This window comes from Gossypium hirsutum, chromosome A09 (assembly GCF_007990345.1).
Source record: "Gossypium hirsutum isolate 1008001.06 chromosome A09, Gossypium_hirsutum_v2.1, whole genome shotgun sequence".
Classification (NCBI taxonomy): domain Eukaryota; kingdom Viridiplantae; phylum Streptophyta; class Magnoliopsida; order Malvales; family Malvaceae; genus Gossypium; species Gossypium hirsutum.
Window position 1 is genome coordinate 56,590,850 of NC_053432.1, and position 21,380 is coordinate 56,612,229.

Genomic DNA, 21,380 nt, shown 5'->3' on the forward strand with positions numbered 1-21,380 from the left:
TAATTGCTTAACTTTAATTGCTTAACCATTAATATAAGAATAGCTTTACAATAAGCATGTAATTTTACTTGCATCAAGTCAATATATAAGAAATATTTGTCTCATGAGAATTGACTTTCATTTATATGCTAATAGATTTCATCTAAGAATATTTGGATGTGCAATATCTATTTTATGTTCCACCATAACGCACTAAGATGGATCATCAAGTATGAAGTTGATAAATTTTAGAATTTTCATTAGATGTGAAAAAGTTGAAGGGAGATATATTTATAATTTTTAAAAAGTATTGTTATGTTACAAATTTTCCTTGTATTAAAAGGAGACAAATTGGTTAAATAATTATGTCATCATTTTTTTGTGATCCTCACTAACATTATGTGAAAAAAGTTTGAAGGATAAAATTATTTGCCAGACATGTTTAGTGATGTTATTTAGAGATTGCAGATACTAACTAATACATATACCAGTTAAAATGCTCCAAATAATTATATCTACTAGAAGGACAATGTGAAAAAATAAGTCTTGGGCATACTAGAAGCATGGCAAATTAGTTGATTCCAAAAAATAAAAAATTCTTTAAAGAAAGGAGAAAGAAATGAAAATGATCATATGCTAAAGGAGGCAGGTACTCGTGAAGAGACTCAAGGCATAACTTTTGATAAAACCCTAAAAGAGGTTCAAGTACCTGAAATTATGAATATAATGAGATATCTCAATTAATTATGTCATAACCAAATATGATGGAGTTGACAAAAAGATTTTTTTGTCAACAATGATAATATACATAGAACATTTCAATATTATTGAAAAGTGAGGATTTTGAATGGAAATATACTTGAAAGCATTGAGATGAGAACAAGCCATCAAAATAAATAAATGTTTCTATTATAACTTATGAAATGTATTTTGGACATGAAGTCCAAACACCCGGAAGATGTAAAGCCAAGTGGAATACATGTTAGCATAATAGTGAAAAAAATATACAAGTCATAACATATAGAATTTACTTGTAACATAAACTTTCACAAGACACTTGGCAAGTACAATTTGATAAATTTTTTAATGCATTTTTTTGGTTTTTAAGCTTTTTCACTTTAATTCTTAAGTTTTTTTACCTTGATCAAACTTAAAAAATGATGTTTTTTGGGCAACCAAAATAAAGGTGTAAATATAATGTGGCGTGTACAGTCAACCACTGTTAGAGATTTAACACGGGTGCCTAAAATGAAAGTGTTTTAAAAATTGAGTGACAAAATTGTAAAGATTTCATTTTGGGTGACCATGATAAATATGCCCTAAAAGTTGGGTGACCAACTAGGTAACTTACCCTACATTTTAATAAGTCAAACATATCTCATTAATAAAGATAATTTGATTTGTGAATAAATCTATATTTTAATATTTTTTTATTTGAAATTATCTATCATTATTTTAAGTATTTTACTGAGTTGATGTTACAAATCAATTGGGCATTAACTCAATTATGAAATTATTAAAATACCCTTCCTATACAAATTAAGATATATTTTTATGAAGGAGTTTTTGTCTCTTTTTTTAATACAACTAATCAAAAAAAAATGATTATAATGAGATTTGAACCCAAAACATCATATACAATAGTTAATTAATTTTATGATTTTAACCAAGACATCAATTGTGTTTTATGTGAACATTTAATAAATATATTTGTTATATAATTTTTTTTTCACTCACATTATGCGTATGCCATAAATCTAGTTTTCCAATTAAAGTATGATAATCTTTTAGCGATAAATCTCAAAACTATATATGAACTTTAATCAAATGTGCAAGTTATACATAAACTTTGATTTGTTCAATTTTATATATAAAATTTTCATTTAATTCAATTTTTACAAATCACTAACACAATAATCAATATAGAACCATTTTACATTTACATGTTGCATACACATAGTTATATTTATCTAATATAAAAGAAATTGATGTATTTTTTTAAATGTGTACAATTGAATTAAAATCAAATATTCATATATACATTTGGATTATAATTAAAGTTTCACGTCTATAATTACACGAAATCAAAGTTCATATATTAAATTGAACGTTGAATCAAATTTCATATATAGTTTTAAGATAACATATTAGTGGATGGAAAAAAGAAAAATCAACATACCGGTGTTATGATTTCTAGCCTATAGTGTTTATATAGGTCTTAAGTGAGTTTAGTGCCACTAAATTGAGTGAAATTCATTCAAATCCATGAAATTACATAAAAGCTCATTGAATTTATTTTTAAAATAAACTGACAATATATATATATATTTATATTTTTTTTAAGGGTAGACTACATCATTAGTCACTAAATTATTAGTAAGATTTTATTTGGTCATTAAACTATTCAAAAGTTTTCATTTAATTCATTGAACTATTTGAAAGTTTTTATTTAAGCCAGGACTATTAAGTTTTTTTTAGAAAAAAGTTTGGCCTGCAAGCTCCAAGAGACAATTTAACGATCAGTATAGTGGATCAATACTCATTGACAAATAAAAGAACAAACCTCAAATTTAAGTCGATCTGACGATTAATGTTGAAGAACGAAGAAGAAAGCTATTTGGATTTTTTAGTTCGCAGATTATTGACATTAAAAAATGTTTCATGAAAAAAAATTGAATTGTAGGAGAGAATGAGAATAAGAGCTTTTAATTGGTGTAAACAATGTGAACAAAAAAAAGTTATAAAATAGTGACTTAAATGAAAACTTTTAAATAATTTAGTGAAAATTTTGTAATTTTTATAGTTAAATGACCAAAACATAAATTTATTGATAGTTTAGTGAGTAATGGTGTAGTTTGCCCATTTCTTAATTGTAATGTATTTTATCTATTATATAACAGCATCGGTAATGGATTCCAACTACCCTAATTGACTTTTTACTTTGCATAGAGCAATGAAAACTTCGTGAAACGTGAATCCCTTAATTTCATTTATTTACTCGATCCTCATTATTATTTAATATATATTTAATAAAATTTACATTTTTAATAAAAATTAGAAATGAAAAATAAATTTCAAATTGTTTTAAATAATAGACAAATCTAAAATTTCCAAAAAGTGTGAAAAAAGTATTTTTTTCCCTAAAGGGAATAACACTACTTTTTTTATTTATAAAATTCAATAAATTTAGAGATTTTAGAGTAGTTTAAATTATCCCCGCATATTATAAAATGAAAGATTTAGTTTTTCTTTAAGACAAATAAAACAGGTTTTTTTTTGGAAGATTAATTAAGTTGAAATAATTTATTTGGTTTCTCAACTTTATAAAAAAGTCATTTTAATCATCTATTTAGTTTTTTTATCTCTTTTAATTCTTGAGTTTATATTTTTTACAAATCAAATCAAAATTGATAAAAATGTTAATATTGATTAATTTTGTTGATGTGGCATCCATGTGGAAATTCACATTTATGCCACGTTAGCAATTAATTAATTTTTAATTTTTTTATAAAGTTAGAAGGCCAAATAAATCATTATGACATTGTTTAATAACTTTCAAAAATTTCTAGATATTTTTAAACTTTTAGAAAGCTCAATTTTTAAAAATTTAAGAAACTTAATTTTGAAAGATTATTTTTAACTTTTTAAAAACCTTAAAATTATTTGTTGGTGAGGCATATAAGCTAAACAAATTAAAACAAATTGTTTTTAGTTTTTTTTTCTTCTGCGTTTAAACAAATTTAAAACATGACGATTTAGATCATGAAAAAAAAATTATTTTAAATAAATTTTTAAAAAATATAAAAACAATAAAAACACTAAATTTAAAAAAAAATAACACAATGACTATGTGCTTTTGTTAAATGTTTTGTTTTATTTTTATTTTTTTACCCATTGTATCAATAGTTATAAGTGCATTTATTTTATATACATTTGGTTTATAGATATATAATATATATTATTAATTTTGGTTAATTGATTAGATTATTTGATTTTGAATTAAATTAATTAATAATTAAAATTTAAAAAAAATTAATTGATTTCCAACTAAATTAGTTTTGATGACTGATTAATTTAATTAATTTTGTTCAATCAGTTAATTCGATTTTAATATGCACACCCAATTTACTCCAAATAAAAGAGTAAGGGCAATTTGAATAAATGTTTAAATGTCAAGTGTTAAATTTGTTATTATATCTTACATATAAAACACCAAAATAAGCATTTAATTGCACAATTTAATGAATGAACTATTTTGCTCCTTCATCTAACATAAAAAGACCAATTGATCAAAATTTCTAGTAGAGTGACTAAAATGCAACATGAGATATAATAATACAATGATTGTTCTTGTACTTTTTGCGCTAAGACCATATGAGTTATTTGTGAATGGAGAAGTTTTTTTTTTTTAAGAAATGGATGCGGGGTGGGGTGGGGTGGGTTTTTTCTTTTAGATAGTGGGTATAGAGCAATTATAGTAATTACTTGTTTCATTCTGACCCACTTTATTATATGAAATTACCATTTCATTCGTGTACATATAAACTATTAAAAGGACAAATTTATAATAATGTGATATAAAAAAATTCATATATTTTATGTTTAAATATTTTTTAAAGAATTATGTTAAATATTTACTTGACTTTAAAAAGATTGAAAATATTAAAAATAAATAACAAAAATTAGATTGAAATGAAACAATGTAATGTAAGGATGGATGGATGCATCAATATTCATATAAATGGTAGTATTTTTCAATATTATACATTCATAAAATATCCGGTTTCACAATATCTACTTTTGCCCTATTCTATTACCATCTCTATATATATAAAAAAAACTAAACCCAACATAAAATATAGAAATAATTAAAAATTATTAACCTATCAAAACTTATATACAAATACTTCTAACACAATAATAATAATATTGTAAAAATAGAAACAAGAATATGAATATGCATATACAAATTCTGGAAGATTATTCAGAAGGGAATGATTATGTTGGGACATAAAGAAAAAAGAAGAGGCTTAGAATTAGAGGACAAAATTCATGGAAAATTGTGTGTTCCTTACTCTTTTAATAAAGCTATAAAAAGCCATGTGCTATTCCTCATTTCACTTTCTTCACAATTTAACATAAAATACTAGATCTACCAACCAAGCCCACAAACAATTTATGAAAATTCAGGATACCATCAATATTTTTGACTGGTAAAATTGTTCATCAATCATTTCAAAGTTAGTGATTAATAATAATAAAGGATTTAATAATGTGATATATTGTTAATAGAATTTCTACACTTTAAAAATAAAGTTAGAAGTTAACAAGTGTCAGTAGAATTTATAGAGTTTAATATGTGTTTTTTTATAGATTTGTATATACAAATATGAAAAGAGAAAAATACTCGTATTAACATTTATTAATCTAATGTATATTAATTGAGTTTAATGCGACACAATTTCGATACCAACTCAGTCAGATGCTTAAATAAAAAAAGAAGTTAAAAAGATAAACTCATTTTCAAAATTCAAACCAAATATTTAGATATAAACCTAGCTAGGTCACAACTAGCGTTGATCTTAGGCCAAATTAAATCAATGTACGGTATTAACACAATTCATATTTACCTAAGCCTAGACTTGCAATATTGGCCTCGAATTTTGTCTAATCCCTCTCATATTTTTAATTATCTAATCAAATAGCAATTCAATTTTAAAATCACATTATTTTTTATTTTTTATTTTTTATATAATATTATTTTTAGTTTAATATTTTTATTAAAGTTAAATATAGAAAAAAAATTTAACGAGCCCTTGAGCGTTAAAGTCCAAACTTAATCCATATTTTAATTTTAAATTTTTTCTCTCAAAACTTATATTTTAAATTTAATATTTATAATTAAATTCTTTCAAATTTTCAGCGATACAAATAAATAAGTCTACTCATAACCTTAATTTTTTAAATACATTTCTTGATAAAAATAAATAAAGCGGTTCTCAAATCGAGAACTTTGGGATTACATAAAATTAAGAGATTAATTATTTCAAAAATACAATAATAATATTTAAAATTCATGAATGAGAAGAGGAGAAAATTGGTTGGAGATGTAGGCATGAAGGTTAAACTTTTAGGCCTAAAAGGCTAAAACGACCTCATTTTGGCATGCCAATGGGGACAACTTAAAAGCCTTTTATTCAACTACCCTTTTGACAGTATGGGATAATATTAAACATCATATAAAAATATTTAAAATTTATAATATAATATATTATCACTATTTAAAAGTTATTTTAAGTCGATTAAATATTACTTCAATTCACATGGGTATTATTATTAATGTAGAGGATGTGGGTTCGAGCGCGCTAAAGTGCATTATCCTCTTATTTATAGGTTGATGAGAGATTATGTGTGATTCTAAGCATTGTATAAAAAAAAACAGATATGATTACAATGTTACATTTATTTTGACAAAATGAGTTTTATTTTATACTTTGTAAATAATATTTAGTAAAGTTCCAAAAGTATTTTTTATTAATATTTTTAAAAGAAAATTTCTAAGTAAATATAAAAATTCATTTTATAGCATGAAAAAAAATATAAAAATTCACTATTTTCAATATAAAAATTCATTTTATAGCATGAAAAAAAATAAACTAAAAAATAAATATTTAATTCGATTAGATTAATCATATTTTTTAACTTATATTTTACAAAGCTAGCGTTTAAACTCATTAAATCAGATTGATGTCTTAAATTTTATTTCTCATCCCGAATCAAATACTAAATTGATAATATAAATTAAAATAAATTGAATAAAACATAAAAATAAATCTTAAAAAAATATAAAAAGTTTAAACATAATTATAAAAGGAGAGTAAATAGAACACAGAGAACATAAATTATGGAAATGAGGTCCTACACTCCAGCTGGATGCCCTAATTTAACTGATTCATAAAAAATAAAAATAAAAACCTTGCTAGTTGACAATCATAGATTTATGAATGTCTTTATTTGTAAAACTTTACACTTTATTCATTTGTATTCACAAAGGCCTTTTTTTGTTAAATCTAAGTTTTTATTTAAACATAGATTTCTTTCTCAAATCAAATCATCCATCTTGATGAGATGCGATTTTTATAAATTTTGAAATTTAATTCAATTGACTATTAAAAAATATATATATATTATTAAGTTTATGACTTCTATTTATACCAAAAAAATTTATTTTAAATAAATATAATATATATTTTGAAAAAATAATTAATTTTTTAATTCTTGTATACCTTAGCCATATGAAGAAATGATTCAATTTGGAAAAATTCATAAAACTAACAATATAAAAAATATAAAACCTTTTGAATCTTGAGACTCAATGATGGTTTGGTTTGGTTGCAAAAAGGTTAATCTAACCTTTTGTTCTTTTTCTCTTTTTATCTCAAATTTTCAATCTACAATGAATATTAATCTAAAATTTGTAATTTGTCACATTATCTTTATATATTTTGTTTTAATTATTTTATCTTCATATTACATTTTTTAATAATATTACTAATTTCAATGAATTTATTTTCAATTATTGTATTTTTCATAAATTTTATATTTTTTCTGAATTTTTTTATATATTTATTTCTATTTTTCATATTTTTAATGTACATATACTTTTAAGAAAATAGAATATTTTTTATATAAATTTGTCACATGGTCTTTTGTGATTGGTTATTAAGTTTTTTTTAACGTCTTTCAAAAAATAGATTAAAAAATATAACGAATGCATACTTTATATACTAAATTGGGAAGTGATTGATACTTTAGATATTAAATTGAAACAATAAAAAATTTAGATACTAAAATAAAAAAAAATCATATATGAAATTATATTGTATCTAACAATATCAAACTAATTATATGATTCCATTTATTTTTAATGCAATCATCAAAGAAAAAAAAAGTGAGACGATGACAAATTATTTTAAATACAATAATATTTAAAAAATAGAATTTCTTTTTTAAAGTTTTGTATACTTTAGCCATATGAAGAAATGATTCTATTTGGAAAAAAAAATCATAAAGCTAACAATATTAAATATAAACCTTTTGAATCTCCACACTCAATCATGCTCTCATTGCAAAAAGGTTAATCAAACCTTCTTTCTCTCTCTTCTGTTATCTTTGAGTCTTCAATTTTTTTATCTCTAATTAATATATTATTATATTTAAAATAATAATTTATTTAGTCTTCAAATTTTATAAAAAATTTATTTTAATTTTTCATTTATTTTTTTTGCACCTTTTAACTTTTAAATTTGTGATGTTTGTCAAATCATCCAAAATAGATAAAAAAAAATTCATAAATATTTATAAAAAATTTTAAAAAGACGAAAACTTAAATGAAGAACTAAAATAAATTTTTTTATAAAGTTAAAAGATCGAATAAGTCATTATATCTTTTTATTTTAATTGCGGTTAGATTCTTTATGTTTATGCCATATGTGATTTGGTTATAAATATTTGGGGGTATTTGTGTTTTTTTTTGTGTCATATTGTATCATGCTTATATCATATTTTAATTATTTTGTACCAATATTTTTATGTTCCATTAAAGGGTTAATCACATGATTTCATTTCATTTCATTTTTTTTTTTGAATAAATTTTCATTTCATTTCTTTATGTAATCATCAAAGTTCTAAATTTGTTTGGATAAGAAAAAAAGTGAGGTGATGGGAATAAATTTCTACGTTTAATTTTCATAAATTATTTTAGAATTAAGAGTAAAAGTAAAAATTAAATATTTTATTTAAAAAAATAAAAATAGTAATTCAATTAATAGTGAAACCAATAATCCAAACTTATTGACTAAGCAATGGAAGTTAATTACAAATAGGAGAAAATTAAAGAGTAAAATATTACAAGGAAACACATCATTTTGATTAAACTGTTGTATGACGTATCTATCATGAAAAATTCTGTATATGAGATAAACTGGTGCCAAAAAACTACTAAAAATGTACAATATTAACCAACCACTGATATATACATCCTAATTTTATTATCATCAATTTGCATGATTATGAACTCCAATCAACCGTGGTGAACCGTGATGAAAATACCAAAGGTTACGAAACTTGTTCCAAATAACCCAATCTCCTCTCCACCTTAAAAATGAAAACTAAAAAAAAAACATTGAAACTAAAACTAATAATACTACCATGACATTCAAAGAACGCAAATTGAACTATAGAGGAGATCACTACTTTCATTTTTTATGAAATTCATGATTTATTTGAATATTAAAATTTGTCTAAAACAATTTATGAATTTATTATTATTTTAGTCTAATTTAATCTTTCATTTTTTTTATTATAAAAAAATCAACTCTAAAACTTAAAATATTTTTAAATATTGTTTTTTTAGCTTTAAACTTATTTATATAATTGGAATTAATTAATCTGACCTCCAATTTAATTTGTTATAATTTAATCTAATTTAAGTGTTTGATAAATTATTAAGAATTTTCATTACAAACAATGATTTAATTTTTTACTTAATATGAAATTTTAAAAAAAAATATTGAATAAAATAAGCTAGTAGTAGTTACTTATCACTTAATGTAAAAAAATATTAAATTGATTTTATTTTATTTTAAAAAATTAAAAATAAATAATTAGAAAAATTCAAATTTTCATTTTTTTAACTTTTATTCAAAATAATATAAAATATTATATTAATAAAATTAAAACCAATTTTTTTAAAATTGGACCAGTGGTCGGACCGCTGGTCGAACCAATTAGGCTACTGATTCGTTAGTTGATCAGTTCGATTAAAAATCATTAAAAATTAAAAGAATGGTTCAACCACCAATTCAATCGATTTTTTAGCCAATTCAACTGGCCCATACTAATTCAAATCCATTCTTCGAACCAATACGTCAACCAATTTCCATTTCAATCAGTCTGACTGACTAGTTCGTTTCGATTCAAACATAATTAATTAAAATTAATAGATAAATATTTTTTAAGAGTTAAATCAGTCTGAAGTTGACAACTTTTCCCATATTAAAGTTTGAATTATCAAGTTAAGTCCTGAAGTTGACAATTATTCCTACATTAGAGCTTGAACTTTAGGGTTTTCAAGGACTGAGTTGGTTAAAAAGAAGTTCATGCAACAATGTGGAAACAATTATCAAATTCAAGGCTTAACTTGAGTAAAAAATAATTAAGACCTTAATATGAAAAGAGTTACCAAGTTCAAGCCCCAAAATATATTTAACCCATTTTTTGAAAATAAATATTTTCTTTTATCAAACAACCTAATTATTTTACTAATTTACTAAATAACTTTTTAATATAAATGCAATACTTATACAATTTAATAATTATTTTAATTTTCAAAATATAAAAAAAAAACAAAAACAAAAATTAAAACTCAATTTTTTATTTATTATTATTTTTTTCACTTAAATTATTTGTTTGTTCATAACATTAATAAAGCCAAATGGTATAATTAGGCAATATAAGGTTTTAATTAGCCAAATGGCAAAGCCAAGGTTTGTCATTCTTCCCGACAACTGTTCCATTTTCAAATAAAAATTTTCTCCCACATTTTTCCTCTTTGTTTTTTTTTTCTTTTAAATATTCTTTTTTCTCTCTCTTTATTTCTCCTGCACCTTACATTTACACAATTTTCTCTTCATTCTTCAATTCTTGAAGCCCAATTTCGCTCCCCATTTTGTTGTATTTAATCCTTCGAAAGAAACCCATTTTTTTAAATCCAAAAAGAATGGGAAAAATCGGTTCGGGTTCAACGATTTCGGAAGGTGAAAAATCTCAGTTGGTCCTTGAAATTTGTTCATTGTCCACCATTCCAATCGTTTGTTCTCATAAGCACCATTTCAACAACACTGTTAAGCCTCATTTCATCGACTGGTATCGTCTTTTGGGAGTATGTTCTCATTACTTTGTTTATTCCAGACTTTTTAATCTTCCTCGGAATATTTTCCCGGAAAATTTCAGGATTTTCCAGGCCATTTTTGGCTGAATCTTTTCCCCCTTGCAGGTGGCTGAGAATTCAGGGTTTGAGCTTATCAAAAGGCGTTATCATAAGCTTGGTAAGCAAGAAAGTGCAAGAAAATGCATTGTTTTATTGAAAGGGTTTGAAATTCTTTTTCTGGTGTTTCAGCTTTGCAACTTCATCCTGATAAGAATAAACATCCAAAAGCTGAGGTTGCCTTCAAGCTTGTTTCAGAGGTTAGATTTACTTTATTTATTAATTATTATTTTGGTGGCATTGGATAATTGAGATAAATTGGATTGCTTGCTAGAAACATCAAAATTTATTGTGGTCCGCCCTTTCATACTTCTAAGTTATTCGTATTGATTACTTATGTATCTCACTCATTTTCAAATATTACTATTTGTTTCCATTCTTTATTTTTTTTCTAAAATATTTGTATCCACTACATACTCTTTTTCTAACATACTTATGTTAAATACTTGCTATCTCACTCATATTATTCTTTTTTTTTTTTAAATAATATTCATATGTATCTTATTCATGTTCAAATATAAATATGATATATGATCTTCATATATATATATAACTAAAATTTGTTATAAGTTCCTATTCTCTTAATAAATTTTAAATTTAGTCTATGTATTTTTATTTGTATGAATCTAATATTTTTACTTTTCAAATTCTAAAATTGAGGTCCAATTGTTAATACTATTAAAATTTACTTTTCAAATTTTAATATTGAGTTTCAATATTAATATTATATTAAACTCATAGTCATCACAATAATTTTTTTTTAAGTTATATTGTGTTAATTTTGAAATCTAAAAAATAAACAACTTAAATTTTTTAAAAATAAAATATAAATTAAATTTTAAATTTAAAAAAATTTATAAAGATGGGTGACATACTAAAAAGTTAAATATATTCGTCTCAAATCCGAAAAACATAGATGAAATTGTTTGACCTTGGAATATGTTAGGGGATGAAATAGATGTGAGAGTGGCCCACTACACAGAATCATAAAGATACTAATAAATTTGATAACAACTTTTGGTTGAACAATATCTCTGCTCTAACCACCACTTTTAGGTACTCACTTCATTCTTCCCATTACAGTAATTGTCACCAATTTTTTGTTTTCTTTTTATGTCTATTTACATAAAGGAGTTCCTCATCGAGAAACAGGTAAAGGTTGCTGCATGTTATTATAATTGCATGCATATGCTATCTTTTTGTCAAAATTCAATACCTAAAATAAATTTATTGAGTTAAAGTTCCGAGTTTGTAGTCAAAATTGTTCTTTTACTTTTATGCTTATGTGCATGTCTTTGATTGATATTCAAGCCTTAACTTGTTGAATGCCATTTTGTTTTGAAAGATTTATCATATGAAGTAACTGAATTAAATATCGAATTCATACTCGAAATGTTTCTTTTTTTGAAATCTAAACCACAAACTATTGAATGTCACCAACTGGATTAAATTTCAGTTTCATAATCAAATCGTTTCTTTACTTGCAAGCTTATGCATGTTCTTTCATTGAAATTTCAACTCTTAACTTGTTAATTGCCGCATTTAAATAACGATATGTACCAATTGAACTAAGACCCTTGTTTATAATTAAAGTTGCTTCTTTACTTCTAGGCAATACGCATGTGTTTTGCTAAAATTCAAACACTAACATGTCAAATGGTACTTTTAAAGAGTGACTATATATAAACCGAGCTTAAGTCCTGGATTCGTAACCTGAACTTCTTCTTTACTTGCAGGCATCTATACCTTTGCTAAAATGCAAACCCTAGTTTATTAGATACTAACCGAGTTAAGTCCTGAACTAGATCTTGGATTCATTCATGAACTGTTTCTTTACTTGCAAGCTTACGAAATTCGAATCCTAGCATGTTAGATGCCACTTTTGAAGAGTAACTATATATAAATCAACGGAGCTAAACCTCAAGTTCATAACCAGGATTTGTTACATTACTTGCAGGCATATGCATGTCTTTCAGATAATATGAAAAGAAGAGCTTTTAACATAGAGAGATGGAAACACTTCTGCAATGAATGCAATAGAATCCCATATTCAACTGACAAAACTCTCCTCAATTCCCAAACTTCATCAAATCCCAAAAACTTGGGTAAATTCCTACAAAGTTTGAAGGGAATTAGGGATAGATTCAAGGAAGAAATTAGGGTTATAGAGAACTGTTTGAGAGTAAATAGCATGTCAAGGAAGGAATCACCAACATTTAAGCCATCAACAAACAGTGTTGGTGGTCGTGAGAGTAGGATTAAGCATAAGATTGAAAAGGAAAGCCCAGTTTTTGAGCCATCAGAATATGGAATTCAAGGTTACCCACATTTGAGGGATAAAATTTTGAACAAATCTGAGAGATTTTGGGAATTGCAAAGGAGAAGTGTAGAGGAAGGAGGGAAATATCATTCACCAGTATTTCAAAATTCTTCTTCACAAACTGGAGGAATGTTTCGGGGAATGATTAAGAGCAGATCAGTTTGTATTCATTCTTGATCCATTATTATTATTATTATTATTATTATTATTATTATTATTATTCTACCTTTCCATTTCAGATTTATTGCATCTTGAAGATTTTAAAAAAAAAAATTCAAATTTCGGGTTGCTACATTGTACTGTTTTAGACAAAAGTTATAACTTAGGACAAAGAAAAGAGTTGCAAGTGTTAGAATTCGGATTTTAGATTTGTTGACATTATTGCATGAATTAACTTAGTTAAATCTCGAATTTAGCTTCATGTTTTAACGTAATTCAAACCCGAAACCTTATTTAATATTCAAGTTATTACATGAACTAATTCAACCAAAAACCGAAATTATTTAATATTTTTCACTGTAAAATAACTCTCAAGCAATGGCATTTATGCGCAGTGCCCAAAAGGTTCTAGTGTTGAGAGAATCCATGATGAAAAAATGAAAAAAAAATTCAACCCTAAATCTATTCAATACTACATTTTAGGGGTTATTACATATATCAATTGGACTAAATCTCAAATTCGTTTTACATTTTTATAGCAAAACAGTATTCAAAAACAAATCTTCAATTTTGATCAATGGAAGAATAAACCACAAAAAAAAATCAGGTAACAAAAGCTCATGCATTAAAGATTTTTTTAAGAAACTCATAATTTATAATAATATTCCAAATTCTACAATCATTTTGTAATTTAGCCAAAATTCCTTAACCCTATTAGTTAAGAAAACTCACAGTAATTTGCTCTGTATATATTTCATAAACTCCTTCATGATTGGTCATTCACTCGGCATTTCCAGCAGTCCAATCAACAACATCCATTCAACGATCGAGATATTCTACTCTTTTCCGTTACAGGCAGACCTAATTTTCATTTGCTGATTGCTTGGTTTCAGGGATTTTGAGAGTACCATCATCTACCAAGGGCTGCAACTCTTCTTTTGCCACTTTACGGACCTCGGAGTCTGAGGATTCCCAAAATGCAGACACTACCTTTGAACTGCAAATACAACAATGGGGGCCAATATCAAAATATGTAATGTCGGAGATCAAGTGGATGTTTATGCTTTAAATGTGAAACATTTTCAAGGACGCAACAAAGCAGCTAACCTGTGACCCTGGGCCCATAATTGACACTTTCCTTCCAAAGATTTCTTCCACAATGAGGAAGCAAATGCAGGGCAGTCTAAGATTAGTTTCCGTATGGTGCGACTGGAATGGAAGTTTTCAAGCACATGTTCTTCCTCGGATTCATCAGATTTAGGCTTTGCTGCAAGTTCTGCTATAGCTTCATGCAAGTTATTCAACTTTTCATCCAAAGTTGGGTGGAGAATTCCATCAGAACCCCCCTTCGCAACCTACGTTATTTCCAACATGTGCCATGGTGGTTAAATCACGATTGTGGACCGAAAACAGTTCAAATGGAGAAAGCGTTGAATGTCCAGTGTAAATGATCGGTACAGGTACTCTTCGTAAGAAATAAAACTGCTTGGTTATCGACAAAGTTCCAGGCTACCTACTTCTGGATTTTATAAAAAAGAATGCAAACTCCATTAAAAAGACGAAGAACAAAGTTGAGTACCTCGAAAATTACTTCTTTGCCAAAATTTGATGTAAGCAATTCTTCTGCATTCTCAATGCAAACATCAATAAGGTTCTGCAAAACCGAGCATCACAAGTTAACCAGAAATAAATACTTTGATGTCTCTGGCCAATGGACCGAAAAAAAGATCTTAAAAAATACAGAAAAGGGCAGATGACCCTAATGGGCAAGAGCTGCAAACAAACCTCAGCAAGCCCACTGTTGACTAGTAACTCCCTCCTCCTTAATGAAGGATCCTTCTTCCCACCTTCAGCTGAGTTAAGGTTCTCTTCGGGAATATCACCTTTACCAGACTCAGTTGCTTCCATATCAGAATCTGTCGTAGCTACCTCCTTTGTAGATTCTTCATCAAGGTTCTCTTCAGGAATATCACTCTTAGCTGCCTCCTTACTAGATTCTTCATCCCTTGAAAGTTTCTTGGATTTGATTTCTGACTCGTTCTAAGAAAAAAAACAACGAAGTAAATTCTAGCACAGGTTGTTTGCAGTCTTGATAGTTAGACAAAAGACCACGGCCGTTAAACTACCTTAGAACTGAGTGATGGAACAGTTAAATTTAGAGACGCCAAACCATCAGCATTTAAATAGCGTGAACAGTTTGGATGAAGCAACTGCAGCAACAAGCGCCTTGCACTCTGAAATTCACAAAACGCAAACAGAAAACTGTAAACAATGCAATACTAAAAGCTGAACTAATGTCAGCTCCAATAATGGCGCAAGTTTAGGGATGCAATCCATTCTATGGAGATCCTAAAATAAGTGTAAAAAAATATGAACTTTTAGAAGACCCAAGCTGGGCAGACCAACTCCTCAGTTTATCGGTTCGGATTTTAAGGATACTCCAGGTAAATAATTCAGATAATAATGAGGGTAGATATATATTTCTCTAATTCTTTTATTTGCTTAAAAGGTCATTAGCCCATTATTATTTCACAAGTTATCTTCTTAAAAATCTGTTGTTAAGATAACAGGTTTAGAATAAGTATAGACCTTGTCCAAAGCAAGCTCTTTCAATGTTGTTTGAAGCTCACGGATGATAATCTGTAATCAGAAACTTAAAATCAAGCATTAACAAAAAGCAACATTACATAATAGTATAAAGAAAGGTAGTAACTACAGGCTTCATAGCAGACTAACCTTTGTTATAAGCTTTGTGTCATCAACCATAGAAACAATACCAACGAGTACCTGATAAAACAGAAACCAGACACTTAAGTGCCTTAAATCTTAATGCAAGGCCTCATGACACATTACTCAAAATACTACTAGTTCCATAGCTGAATTTACTGAGAGCAAATTACATTTCAGACATAGAACCATACTGTTAAACCTAGGAACAGTATAACTTGCATTTTGTTAGTGAGCATGGTGATAACTTTAGTTCTTTACATAGGAATGTTCAAAACTCGGTTAAAACCAAGTTAACCAAATTAACTGATTCAATTTGATTTTGGTTAGGTTAGTTCAGTTTTAGGTTAAAGGGGTTGGGTTAAATATGTGAATTCAGTCGGTTGTGGGTTTATATAAGTGATAACTAAACCGATCGAATTAACCAAATTAATATAAATAGATTATATTTATATATTTTAAATATTATAAAATATATTTAAAATATTATAGATCTGTGGAAAATATTATAACAACAAAGTTGATTACATTTCTCCGATGATTATGATATTTTTTAAGGAAATATACAATAAAATATATAATAATCTTAAACAAATATGAATCAGAAAAGCGTACATCGGCTCATTTATATTAGGTTAATTCAGTTAATTGCCCAAACTGACCAACTTAAGTTGGTTTGGTTATTTCTGTTTTTCCTTAAGTCTGTTCAGCTTTCAATTATGATGGGAGGTCAGATTTCGGGAGACCTCTTTGCACGCTAAGAAAGTTAAAAATAAGCTGTCTACAAAGACTACCCATATGGCATTTCTAACAGACGAAGAGCATATAGAATTCCATAAACAACCCTTACCATGCATCCACATTGATCACGCGCTATCTTGCTTATATGGCCTTTCATCCCTTTGATGATTTTTTTTCTTTCCTAGAATAAAACACAAAAAGAATGATAATTCATGAGTTAACAAAAACTAGGAATTCCATAGGGTAACATCATTTTGTGTTTTACTAGAAAAGGGTATCTTCATGTATTAGGTTTTATGGAACTCATCCGATCGACTGCAACAAACCTTCGCACTCCCATGCTTAACGCAAAGCATCCCAATCTTAGATCCATCTCGGGTATGGATCATACGAACAAGGAGTGGACCAGACAGCTGTTGAATTATATCTGCAGCAGAGGACTATTGACAAACTTAATTTAGAAAGAGAAAAATCACATGTAAAAACCAGTTCTACTGGGTACTGGCAGAGAACTTATTAGAGAATGTTTTGAAGATGCATGTTAAGATCTCAAATACCTTATCAGCTATGTTCAAATACTCTATTAATACCCTGTGTATCATTGAGTGGTCTACTATTCCTTTTTCAAGGATTGGTTGGATTACCGAACTCATGTGTCGCAAAACAGATGATTTTTGCAGGTCCAGCTTCGATATTATATCTATTAACCTGAAATATGGAAATTTTGTGTCAACCTTTGTTCCCAACTTGTTGCAGTTGTAGGAAATTGCTATGGAATTACATATATCCAACAAAGTCATGGAAGGAATAACATTGCAAAATTTAATGACAGCCCATCAACCTCAGTGATAACTTCTGAAAGTATGACAACCATGGCCAAAAAATACAAATTATATATACTCTTACCTGCTTTCTTTGATGGATGCGAGGTCTTTGAACAGATGAAGCTCGGTAGAATATAATTCCATCAGAAGCTCTTGTTTTTGAGTGGCATTTCCCAGTTGATATGCATGCTCAATAACTGCATAGGGAGAAGCATGAACACCAGATGTTAGCAAGGCTTGAGAACAGATTTACCTCTCAAGAACGTGTAGTGAACCTAATGAAAATTAGGTGCAGTTATATCCTTAACTTTAACACACATTATGTGCAAATGAAAATGAGTAGACTTAAGACCTACGTTACTTGGTCTTGGGTGTGAATGATGGATATAGGCATGTCCAACATGGGCATGTTCAATTTTGTCCTAAGTTTTTATATGTATTTGGAGGATTATTACAGAGTCATAGCCCCATTGCAATGTTGATATATGCATCAGACGGTCTGGAACTATGCTACTAGGACTCGGATGTGAGTCGGAACACAAGTATGTTCCCAGCACAGGTATGCACAATATTTTCTAAGTGCTTCTATGTATTTGGAGGATCCATGGAGTCATATCCCTATACCCATGTAGGCATTTGTGTCAATCATGGATGTCAAACATGGGAACTTCAAAAAAAAAAAGGATAATCAGAGCAACATAGCTTAAGGCACATGTTTAAAGCAAATGCACCATTAAATTTGACAAATTAGGTCAGCAAACTAAGTCTTAACGTACCAACAGATCCAACCATGTGTCGAAGAAGTGAAGCAACATGCCCGCGGAGAGATGAGATAACCCCAGCCAGCTGTTTTTTAGATGCTGCATGCATTTAATTATAACATAAGACAGTGATAACAATAGGATTAACAATACCTAGAAGAGAACCATAAAAAGGGTCTGTGAAGCAGCATAACTATACCTGCATCAAACATTTTCTTCACAAGATGCACTGCATAGGCATTGCAAGAAAGGGTCAGAAGGTGTGGCTGAAGCTCGGAGAATACAGCATCTCTTTCTATTTGTGAGCAGTACTTAACACAGGTCTAAGGCCAAACCAGAAAAAAAGGGGTTAGATAATCATAGACTATTGCAGTGGAATTCATTTGAAAATTAAAGAAAAAGGCTAAGAAAACCCACCTGCAGAACACGAGATGAAACATGAGAGCCAGCAATTTCTGGAATCTTTCCCTTCATCTTTTGCAGAGCTTCAGTTATAAGCCTTAGAACAATTCAAGTAACATTTTAGTACAAAAAATAATAATATTGACTAACAATGCATTATATTTGTTCTTACAAACATACTTTGATCTGTCTTCTTTAGCAATATTCCGACGTCTCATCTTTTCCCATAAAGATGCAAGCTCCTATCACAATGTAAAATCATCAAAACTTGCATTAGACCATAATTCGATAATTGCCAAATATTCACATGGTCAGCCAAAATATAAGTTCTAATCAACTGATAAACACATCAACTCAAATCTCCTCAAATTTTTTCCCTTTAATTCTTAATTCCACCATGGTTGTAAACAGGGACTTGTGTTCCTAAGCAATTAGGGTTCAGACAAAAAAAAATCTAATTCAGTTCAGTCGTTGGTGAGTTGAGTGAGCCCAAGCTGAAAGAAGTTTGACCTGTCAAGTTTGAGTATTCTAATACTTGATAGTGCAACTAATAAGATTTCCCTCCTTTTAATTAGCTATGTTACTTGGATTTGGATGTGAGTGTTGAATACCTACGCAGATATGGGTAGCTTATTTAAGTTTTTCCACGGATTTAAAGGATCCTTGAAGGCCATATCCCCATATCTGTGTGTAGGATACAGGTACTTCATGAAAACTGAAGAGACCGAGCAACATAGTTAATTAGCATAGAAAATCTTCAATTCAAATTTGAACTTGAGTTTAAATACAAATAATCAAGTTTGACATCGAGCATGAGAGCTGAGCTTGACTTTAACCAAGTAAACAAGCAAGATTGAGAAACTCAATGTTTTTTTCTCAATTCGTGTTCATGCTTTACAAATGAAACTGAAACGAGCTCGAGACTCTCATCTCTTATTTCAACTCAAGCTTCTTACAGCTTAAACTCAGCTCGGCTTGATTACACCCTAAATAATAATCCAGAGCTCGACTTAGTTACACCCTAAAATTAAAGAATTAAAGGCATAGAACTGACTTGTTCAAGAGTATAATGCGGCTTCCTCTTCTTCTTTCTAGCTTCAGCCAATTCCTACCAAAAACCAATAAAACAAAAAACATTAAATAACACAAAAACAAATTGGCTTTACTTCTAAAATATCTAATTAAAAAATATACATATATATATACATCAAATAACCTTGGCTTGGATTCGACGCTCTCGCTTTGTGAGTTCTTTATTATCATTCCCAAATTCCGATTTCTTAAACTTGGAATGAGTTGGGTGTTCTCGTTTTGGTTTGGATGAGTTGAAAGGTTTCTTGAGGAGCTTGTTTGAAGGGTTTGTTGATGAAGGGGTGGAAGAAAGCAGCTTCGGCTTCTTCGATTTCGAGCCATCTTTGTCCGTTTTGGTGCTTGAAAATTGCTTTCTCTTATTGGGTTTTTGCGTTTGTTGATTCTTGGCCGCCATTGAAACTGTTTTTTAGCTCTAAGCTGTGTCTCCTTGGGGATGAGAGAGAGGGGGTTTTAGTTTTAGCCTTTGTTTTTCCGAGGGTTTTGCGTTTAGGTTAGAGGGCAGCAAAAAAGACTGGGCCTGCTTGAATTAAAACGGAAATTAATTTATGCATTACTATTGGAGATTTTTTTTTTGACGTAAGAAATCAGTATCATGAAAATTTATTACCTTTAAATTTAATTGATTTTTTATATTTCTCATAGACATTTTATATTTTATATTTGAGGCTCGTAGTTATCCCTTTAAATAAAATTGTTTTTAAAGTTTGAACTATATTTTTCTTTAAAGAATACAATATATCTTATTATTATACCAAACGCTTGTTGATTTTAAATTTAATTGAGAATGGTTCCCACATTTACTAAATTTTATTTTTTATTTGTTTAATTTCCTTTTTCTTTTTAAATTTTCTTTATTTTTGTTGAATTTTTTTCACCACAAAGTCATGAAAGTTATTTATTTTTAAATTTATTTCAAATAATATTCTATTAAATTTTAAATTATATGCTAATTTAAATACATATAAAATATTTTAATTTTAATCATATATTTATTTTAAGATAAACATAATAACTTATTTTTATTTAAAAACTAGTTTTTTATCCGATAATACATGAGTTTAGTGATATGTATCAATCAAAATATATTAAAATTAAATTAATAATTAAAACAATAAAAAATTTATGTTAAAATCGAATTTAAAATAGATACTAATATAGATATTAAATATTTATCTAAATTTTATGATAATCTAATTAAATATTTATGTAATTTTTTTTAAATATTATATATAATATAATCAAATAATATTTATAATTGAATAATAAACCTAAATTAGCTTATAATTGAATACTTAAAATGATTAATTCATTTATTTATTTAAATTAAA

The 21,380-nt window shown here is 27.5% G+C and overlaps 2 protein-coding genes across 3 annotated transcripts; one reads left to right on the forward strand and one right to left on the reverse strand.

Annotated features, from left to right (window-relative positions):
* Positions 1-10,528: 10,528 nt before the first annotated feature.
* Positions 10,529-13,550, forward strand: LOC107888932 (dnaJ homolog subfamily B member 9). 2 transcript variants are annotated; one of them, XM_016813205.2, is made up of 4 exons: positions 10,529-10,921; positions 11,036-11,087; positions 11,159-11,226; positions 12,984-13,550. In XM_016813205.2, the coding sequence occupies exons 1-4, from the start codon at positions 10,760-10,762 to the stop codon at positions 13,521-13,523; spliced, it is 822 nt and encodes a 273-aa protein (XP_016668694.1). In that variant the 5' UTR covers positions 10,529-10,759; the 3' UTR covers positions 13,524-13,550. The 2 variants fall into 2 exon arrangements, with proteins under 2 accessions (XP_016668694.1, XP_040933657.1); XM_041077723.1 differs by lacking the exon at positions 12,984-13,550 and adding an exon at positions 12,763-12,977.
* Positions 13,551-14,164: 614 nt separating this feature from the next.
* LOC107888931 (pumilio homolog 24) lies at positions 14,165-20,568 on the reverse strand. Its single transcript, XM_016813203.2, has 17 exons — positions 20,177-20,568; positions 20,015-20,068; positions 19,141-19,202; positions 18,976-19,057; positions 18,758-18,881; positions 18,574-18,657; positions 17,880-17,994; positions 17,531-17,681; positions 17,300-17,413; positions 17,083-17,154; positions 16,242-16,292; positions 16,095-16,145; positions 15,632-15,739; positions 15,291-15,545; positions 15,085-15,159; positions 14,613-14,860; positions 14,165-14,502 (listed from the first exon to the last, which is right to left on the reverse strand). Exons 1-17 carry the CDS (start codon positions 20,444-20,446, stop codon positions 14,367-14,369), a joined length of 2,052 nt encoding a protein of 683 aa, XP_016668692.2. The 5' UTR covers positions 20,447-20,568; the 3' UTR covers positions 14,165-14,366.
* Between the last annotated feature and the right edge of the window lie 812 nt (positions 20,569-21,380).

Excerpts from the sequence above, each read along its gene's own strand:
- LOC107888932 (XM_016813205.2), top strand. The coding sequence starts at position 10,760 with ATGGGAAAAATCGGTTCGGGTTCAACGATTTCGGAAGGTGAAAAATCT. Across the intron at positions 11,088-11,158 it reads AAGGCGTTATCATAAGCTTG|CTTTGCAACTTCATCCTGAT; the intron begins GTAAGCAAGAAA and ends CTGGTGTTTCAG. Across the intron at positions 11,227-12,983 it reads CCTTCAAGCTTGTTTCAGAG|GCATATGCATGTCTTTCAGA; the intron begins GTTAGATTTACT and ends CATTACTTGCAG.
- LOC107888931 (XM_016813203.2), bottom strand. The coding sequence starts at position 20,446 with ATGGCGGCCAAGAATCAACAAACGCAAAAACCCAATAAGAGAAAGCAA. Across the intron at positions 17,155-17,299 it reads TTAAGCATGGGAGTGCGAAG|GAAAGAAAAAAAATCATCAA; the intron begins GTTTGTTGCAGT and ends GTTTTATTCTAG. Across the intron at positions 15,740-16,094 it reads AAGAGCTTGCTTTGGACAAG|AGTGCAAGGCGCTTGTTGCT; the intron begins GTCTATACTTAT and ends TGTGAATTTCAG.